Source organism: Sceloporus occidentalis, unplaced genomic scaffold (assembly GCF_023333645.1).
Source record: "Sceloporus occidentalis isolate IW3139 unplaced genomic scaffold, rSceOcc1.0.p SCAF_7, whole genome shotgun sequence".
Classification (NCBI taxonomy): domain Eukaryota; kingdom Metazoa; phylum Chordata; class Lepidosauria; order Squamata; family Phrynosomatidae; genus Sceloporus; species Sceloporus occidentalis.
Window position 1 is genome coordinate 76,739,687 of NW_028316987.1, and position 8,474 is coordinate 76,748,160.

The 8,474-nt window shown below is 36.6% G+C and overlaps 1 protein-coding gene across 2 annotated transcripts in view; it reads left to right on the forward strand.

Moving 5' to 3' along the window:
• The window catches only part of LOC149309986 (acyl-CoA-binding domain-containing protein 5-like), a 31,848-nt gene extending 23,697 nt beyond the window's left edge, over positions 1-8,151 (forward strand). The window contains exons 8-13 of one of the 2 annotated variants that reach the window (XM_089533421.1): positions 904-1,016; positions 2,691-2,949; positions 3,105-3,304; positions 4,351-4,401; positions 5,458-5,567; positions 6,407-8,151. In XM_089533421.1, coding sequence (XP_089389547.1) covers positions 904-1,016; positions 2,691-2,949; positions 3,105-3,304; positions 4,351-4,401; positions 5,458-5,567; positions 6,407-6,419 — 746 coding nt within the window. In that variant the 3' untranslated portion in view covers positions 6,420-8,151. The remainder of the gene's footprint in view (positions 1-903; positions 1,017-2,690; positions 2,950-3,104; positions 3,305-4,350; positions 4,402-5,457; positions 5,568-6,406) is intronic. The other variant, XM_089533422.1, reaches the window with a different exon arrangement.
• Positions 8,152-8,474: the final 323 nt, after the last annotated feature.

Sequence of the window (8,474 nt, forward strand, 5' to 3'; positions counted from 1 at the left end):
TCCCACACTGTATTTCCCCTGCTGGTCAGAGAAAGAGGAGAGCCCCTCCAATAGAGCTCAATTTTCAAGCAGGCATATGTATAAAAAGGGGTTCCCTCAAGTATCTGCATGTATGTACACCAGATATACAAATGCTGCAATTGTTTGATGTCCTTCTGTACATTATTGTTTGGACCCTGACAGATGTGTGCATAAGTGGGCTGTTCCTGGCCTCTCTTCCACCCCTCCTCCCCATGACAACCCTTTCATTTCCTTGTAGAATCAGTAAACTTTGCTAATTAGCATAACTATTGTGGTACAAAATGGAGCAGATCTCCCAAAATTACGTGGTTTCTAAATTTCTAAATCCACAGATTTCTAAACCCAGTCCATTAACCTTTTTGTTCAAAATTATAGGAAAAAAATTATATTAAATATGTAATAATATTGCTTCATTGTCAATGGATGCTCAACAGTGAAGGGCTAATCCCAACCTAATTAGATTTTAAAAAAGACCACTAAGTTAAAAAAACAATAGTCTCATTATTTGCTCAGTTTTTAGTTTGTGATGAAATATTAAAGGTAAATGCAGTCCCTTGACATGAATATCTAGTCGTAACTGACCGCACCAAACGTTGTTACCTTCCCACTGAAGTGGTACTTATTTACTTGCATTTGCATGCTTTCAAAACTGCTAGGTTGGCAGAAACTGAGACTAGTGATGGGAGCTCACCCCATCATGCGGCACTTGCGCCTTGAACTGCCAACCTTCTGACCTTCCAATCATTAGAATTAGCGTCTTAACCACTAAGCCACCACATTCCAACATATTGCTATGTGAAATATACTTTATTTTTGAGTCACTGCTTTTTTCTTGCCCAAACTGGCCAACTTGTACTTAACTGGTTATTTATGTACCTATAGGTAATGACATCAAGGAAGATGCTACTGAAGAGGTCTCTGGAATTCAACATTTGACTAGTGATTCAGATAGTGAAGTATACTGTGACTCTATGGAGCAGTTTGGCCAAGAAGAGGTAGAGTTTGTGGCACTTTTTAAATTACATGGAAAAAATAACATATTGACCACAGTCTAAAGAATCATTAAACTTCTGGGACTAAGAGCTTCTTGTTGTTGTGTGCCTTCAAGTTGTTTCTGATTTAAAGTGACTTTAAGGTAAACCTATCACAAGATTTTCTTGGCAAAATTTGTTCAGAAGTGGTTTAATTTTGCTTTTCTGAAGCTGAGAGAGGTTTGCCCAAAGTCATCCAGTGAGTTTCCATAGCCGACCGAGAATTTGAACTCTGATCTATATAAGGACTTGCTTCCTTGAACAACAATTCTCTCATGCTGAACAGCAGACAGATGAAATCAGTTTCAAAAATAGATTTTGCTGTGGCATAAAAATAGCTGTTCACAGCCAAAACGTGTCTTTGCATTTAACATGCACTTTTAATCACTGTCTGGGAAAACTTATGATTTCAGGGATTGCATTGGTGGGGAAGTGAGAGAGGGCCTTCTTAGTAACTGCCCCTAGACTCTTAACTCTGGCTTTTTAAAAAAAAAATGCTATATTGTTTTAACTGAACTGTTTTAAATGATTTTTAAAAATATTTTAAATTGTATTTTATTATCTTACTGAAATGTGAATTGTTTTAATATGGTAGTGCTTTCTTTTTGTATGTTTTTAATTGTATTGTTTTAAAATGTGAGTCCTTTTGAATCCCAATTTTTTGGGGAAAGAGGGATACTAATGATGATCATGATAAAGATGAAGTTTAGCTTTTCTTCCCCTGCTGTCATTCTAATGCAAATAATTTGTCCATACTATTATGAACCAGATATGGTATACTTTGTTCAGCTCACATCTCATTTATTAATGGTGGAGTTATTACTAAGCCTTTTCTAATGCTGGCTCCCCAGTAATTCTGCAGGTGGCAACTAGGCAGTAACAAGTCAAAGAGCAAGTTATTTATTCATTTATTTATTTACTGTATTTATACCCCGCTCTTCAGCCAGAAAGGCTCTCAGAGCGGCTTACATATAATAGTTAATAAGACATTTTCCTGCCCTCAGGGCTTACAATCTAAATCACCTCAAAAAACTACACTTCCCAGAATTCCTCAGCATTGAGCCAGGGCTCTCAAACTGGATTATTTCTTCAGTGTGTTTTGGACCTTAGTCTCAAAGGTGCGATGTCCCTTCAAGTCGTTTCCAACTTATGGCAACCCTAAACCCTATCACGGGGTTTTCTTGGCAAGTTTCTGCCCAATTTCATCCAGTGGCCGACCACTGATTACAAGGCCGACCAGGAATTTGAACCCTAGCCTCCAGAGTCATAGTCCAACAGTCAAACCACTACGTCCCCACACTCTCTATAGGCTATATATTTGATATCCCATACAGTCGGCCCTTCTTATACACGGATTTTTTATACACGGATTCAAGCGTACACGGTTTGAAAATGTTCCAAAAAAGTATAAATTTACCTTGATGTTCCACTTTTTATTAGGGACACCATTTTGCTATGTCATTATACTTAATGGGACTTGAGCATACACGGATTTTGTTATACACGGGGGATCTTGGAACCAAACCCCAGCGTATAACAAGGATCCACTGTATATGGTGGAGGGTTTGAGAAGGAACACTAGTTTTTACCAGTAACTTATTGGTACCAAATATCATAGATGTTTCTTTTAATTTGTAGATATTGGATATCAATACATCAGCAAAAGAATTTTCAAAACATCCATTCCATTTCTCAGAAGTAGATCAAAGTCTGCTAGAAACATCTGGTTTTCTGGACCTTGGAAACTACAAGGTAGAAGGTATAAAGGAAGCTGCAGTTGAAGGAAAAGGTGAAGTTAAGTGTGGTGGTGAAGATGGCAAGACAAGTGATGGAGGCCCTCACAAAGAAAAAAAGAGTGGTGAAAAAGTTGACTTCTATGGAATCAGAAGAGGCCGAGGTACTGTTGGAATGTTTGCTTTGTTGCCTCTTCCTGGCTAGATAAAGCTTTCTTACATTTTCTGTAACTCTTTGAGTCTGTGATTGCACACTGTAATGTTTATGTAAAATACATTTTTATTTCTAAGGGAGTTTTATTTCTCCTCTTTCACTTAGGACATAGAATGCCCCCTTTGGGTGATGGTGCCCAGGGTGGACAGATGGGCAGTGGAGGAGATGGAGAACGGTGGGGTTCAGACAGGGGGCCAAGGAGCAGCCTCAATGAACAAATCGCAATAGTACTCATACGATTACAGGAAGATATGCAAAATGTCCTACAGAGGCTACATGCACTTGAGACACTGACGACTTCACAGGTAAAACATCCTACATTAATATTCTAGGAGGAGGAGTGGCCATACCTCAGTACTAGAGTAGATGTTGCATACAGAAGGATGAATCCGTGATATAGGACTGGGAATAATGCCAGCATGAAGCCCTAAGGAGCTATGCAGTTCATCATAAATAATACATGAACTAGATGAATAATGGCAGCTTAATATATTATTAAAATGAATCTTTATTTTTTAAAAGCTTGTTTGATTAGAACATGTATTAGAGGGTTTGGGCTTTTTTGGTGGAATTTGTTTATACGAATACAGTGGGCCTTCGGTATTTGCTTGGGTTTGGTTCCAGGAGAGCCCCCTTCCCCCCGGAATAGCAAAACCTGTGGATACTCGATTCCTATTATGTACAATGAACAGAAAATTATATAAAATGGCAAAATCAAGATTTGCTGTTTGGAATTTTGAAAAATGGTTGAATGCATGGTTGCAGAATCTGTGCATAAAGAGGGCCAAGAGTACAGATGATTTCTGAAGTGTATGTTAGAAGGATTAATTGCCCCAATTCAAAGGGGGACTATGTAAGTCATCAGATAAAAGTAATCCATTGTACATCCCACTTTTTTTTTCATAAAGGGAAATAATCTATACATAGGCTAAGTCATACATGAAATTTCCATAATTGCTGTATTTTAATGCAATTGGAAATATTTCAAAAGTTGAGACCAGTTGGGAATTCACTGAACCATGGAAGAACATTTCTGGAAATAGTAATAAACAGTAAACCCAAGTGTTCTTCCCAGCTGGAGGAGACCCACTGTGTGAACGGGGTTTGCTAACAGGAATTAGCTATAAAATGTTGTGATGTAGAGGTCTGAAGACATATAAGAAGGGCAACAAAGGTGGAAGGTGGCAGAAGTTTTAAGCTGAATTGTTACATGTCATATTGTTAATTAATGTGAGGAAAATTTTTTATACTTTTTTCAATGTCTCAGAAATCATACTATATACATAATATAAAGCCATGAGTCTACATTTTAAATAGCTCATTTAATTTTTTGTTAAACTTTGTATTGCAGGCAAGAACTGGATCCCTCCCTTCAAATGATCAGCCAGTTTCATCTGTTAAGGTAAAATTCTATCTACTTGTAAATGAAGATCAAAAAGTTAATTTTTTAGAATGGTGGACTTTAAAGGTAGGCTATTCTTAGAATTTAAGGTCATGATAATTTTTTTGGTATAATATTTAGAGAATTATTTCATAAAATAACATATTAAATCCTGCATTAAGCTTCTGCTAAAATAAACTCTGTGTGTTTTTCTTCTTTACCCTGGTTAATTCCAAATATTCTATACAAAGTATTCAAGAACTCAATTAAGCTACTGGCATAATTGAATGCAACAAAAATATCAACAGTTCTGTATTTCCCTTTTTAATGAAAAGAAAGTTGAAACTCTAAAAAGCCACAGAGAACAATCTTATACATGCTTATTTGGAAGTAAGTCTCAATGTACAGTCATCCCTCCATGTTTGCGGCTTTGATATTTGCAGATTTGCAGATTCACGGATTTCATTAATATTTTCTCTCTAGGACTGTCTAGGTCCTCCAGTGCAACTCTGTGGTCAACTTTAGCTAAAAGTTGCACTGAAAGACCATTTGTAGCTACTCCAGTGCCATTCTATGGTCAGTGTATGTTGGACATTGACCACAGAGTTGCCCTGGAGGACCTAGAGATTCCTAGAGAGGTGTCCTCTAAGGTAAAAACAGTGTTTTTGTTATTTGCGGATTTTCCATATTCACGGGGGTCTTGTTCTCCTAACCCTAGCGAATGTGGAGGGACAACCGTATTCAATGGAATTTCACAGGTAAGCGTGTGTAGGATTGCTACCTTAAAGTGGTTCTCTCAACATTCATAATTTGCAAAGGATAACAAGTTCCAAGTGGCAGAGCAGCCAAAGATGATGGTGCAATTCAGTGCTAGTTCAGTCTTGTATTTTCATATAAAGAAAACTCTTGAGAAATTATAATAAAATACACATTTTAGATAACTTGGGCTCACAAGTGTAAAACTATTTGCAGTTCCTAATGTGTAATCTTTATTAACTTTTATGTATGTTGGCATTTGGATTTATATGACTGACTGACTGACGGACTGGTGTTTATTAATTTATTTGGGGTGTTTAGAGACCAGCTTGGTGGCCCTTTGAGATTTCTCCTGGTACTTTGGCCTTTGCTATTTTATGGCCCTTTGTTGCGCAGTGGCTGGTACATGTGTATCTTCAAAGGAGAAGAAGGTAAGATTTGGTGCCTGCAGAAATATATATTTTTACTTTGAATTTTGTTTAGATATATTATCCTTACATTGTTATTCCATCCCAACAGTGTTTTTCTATGCTTTGAGATTATTCTCTGGATTAAATCAAATTTGCTGCTAAATTGTCTTCCTCCACTATCCTATTCATAACTGTGATTAATGTTAAATACCTACATCTTTTCTAAGATGCATTTCAACCTTTTTTTTTTGTTACAAATGTGTTTATACTTTTAAAAACAGAATGGCCTGTTAACAAAATTACATGTGCTGAAATTTTCTTCAGCATTTTCTAAATTGCTGAAGAAAATTTCTTCAGGCCTTGGCTTGGTGTCTTCAGAGACACTGGAATATATTAGCACTCAGGAGCCCGTATGTATATCTTTTGAATATCTAGGCACTTCAGCAATAGATCATGCTGAAGAAACTTGCGAAGCAGCCTTATTTTAATATGAAAACATGACATAAGTGTTTTTTGTGGGTTTTTCTGGCTATGTGGCCATGTTCTATAAGCGTTTCTTCCTGACGTTTTGCCAGCATCTGTGGCTGGCATCTTCAGATGCTGGTGAAATGTCAGGAAGAAACTCTTCTAGAACATGGCCACATAGCCCGAAAAACCCACAAAAAACTATGGATGCCGGCCATGAAAGCTTTCGACTTCACATGGCATAAGTGGCATTAATTAAGTACAGTATTAATTTTTAAATGTCACTTGTATGTGTGCATTTTAAAATTTGAAGAAAAAAATATTGTGTGTAATGCTGTTTTTACGAGTATATGAAAGTAGTTAAATTGGTAATATGCATGTTCTTTCCCTTCCAGAAAACAGAACTGAGGGCTCAATTCCACATTTTACTTAAGGACTGCTAATGTTGGGAAACTCTGGAAACCTCTAAGAACATCAGGATCTAGGACAGTTAAAGCTTCCATCTAGTTTTTTTTTCTTTCCCCTTTGTACTTCCTGAGATAACATATTTGAATAACCCTTTTCTCTTAGTTTAAAAATGGAATAAACACAGCTTTTCCCAGTGAGCATTCACATGAACCTTAAATTAATTGTTTTGGAATGTCCTTTATGGGTAATTAGTTCATAGAATTGAAGGATCTTATTGCAGCTCTTGAGAGCAGTCCAGCTTTGCAAAGAAGAGTCATTGAATGAATACAAAAGAAATATAGTAAATTGTTACTTCTAAAAAATTTTTTGGTACTATCACTAAAGTCTTTGCAGATAGCAAAGAAAGCACACAATAGACAGTGGAAACTATAAATCTAGAGTAATCTTATTAACTGGATTGTACAATAATAGCACTTAACATCCTAGCTCTGGCAAATTTAATTTATAATTGCTGCTATAAATATGAGGTAACCTTTTAGTAAATAAAGTAAATAAAATGTTTGAGGCTGTGGATTGTACTTGCATGAGTACCATCTCCACTATGTATATATTTTTTAAAAACCTGATAACCGAATGCCTCAACATATTAAAACAGTTGACTGAATTTGAATATGACATTATATATATTGATTAACCCAATAGAGGAATGACCCTGCAGCCATAAGCCATATTGAAATCATGACTTTAATGTAGTTACATTCTTGTCTTTTGATTTCAGTGACTTTGGTATATCTGGATTGCATCAAGAGGCAAGGGTGTATTCAGTGAAAACATTTTCTTAATAAAACAACTTCAGTTGTAGCTGAGTTGTATGATACTCATAAGGTGCTGAAAACATATGCTAAAAGTAGCTACTGTCTGTCTTGGTATGTTTGCAGAAATAGTCTTTTGCAAATGGTTACTGCTGAAGATACCCCCCCCCCCCCCCGTTAAATCCCTAGAGAGGTCAAACAGACCGCCAGCTTGGAGAAGCCAAAGGCATCTACAGCCACAATTGATCCTCGATTAGTGTGGGACCGGGAACTGGCTGCTGCGGTCCCAAGGCCGGCTGCTACTGCAATCCAGAATGGACCGCTGGCAAGGGGTGATTTTTGCACTCCTTTTGCAGCTGGGTTTGGGCCATGTTAGCTGACCTCGAGCTCTTCTACCTGACATGTTTTTATGTGAAGTTTTTTGTTCTTTTTAAAGTCAAGGATAAGTCCAGGCAGTGGTTTACCCATTAAGGGAAGGGAAACTGACATCTGTCTGAGGCCAGGAAGCTCCTTGCTGTTCATGTAACACCTGATCAGCACTCTCAGGTTGGACCACTGTGTGTGTATATATGGGCACACACATTCCATTGTGTGAAGCAACAGCTGGTACACAATCTTCTGTTGTTTGTAGTTGGCAGGATCCAGTTTTCTTTTAAAAACTTAATTTGAAAAACATTTCTATGTACCTAATTTGTTTGTCTTTGCCCCTAATATGATTCATTACATCACTGCATCAAAGACAATTTCAGCATTGTCACTTTATTAAATTTGATTGCTTTTATTTATCAGATTCATATATGAATGACAACCTGTTACTTAAAAAAAATCTCTGAAAATATGATTGGGAAATCAAATAATGTCAACATTACTTTGTGCAATGTTATAAAAATCAAACATAAGTGATTGCTTCTCAGTTGCTATGATGAAAAGAAAAACTGTAGACCTGAAAATAGTGCCACACCACTGAAGCTGTGTGCTCCTCCTCAGTGAATCTCAGTTGAACATCTTTGGAGTACATATTTTCAGGATTGTGACATATTTTGCACTATGTAATTTTTCAGACTGATAAGAAGCTCATGATCTTGATGTTTGAAAAGCACCTTCATATCTGTTTTATGCTGTATAAATAATGTAATTATGGGATTCAATTTTTGCTTTGTTTAATAGAGAATGATTTAAAGGTTCATTTTAAAAGTTAGCTCATCTTAATCTATTGTAAATAACGTTTTATCAAATAAAGGAT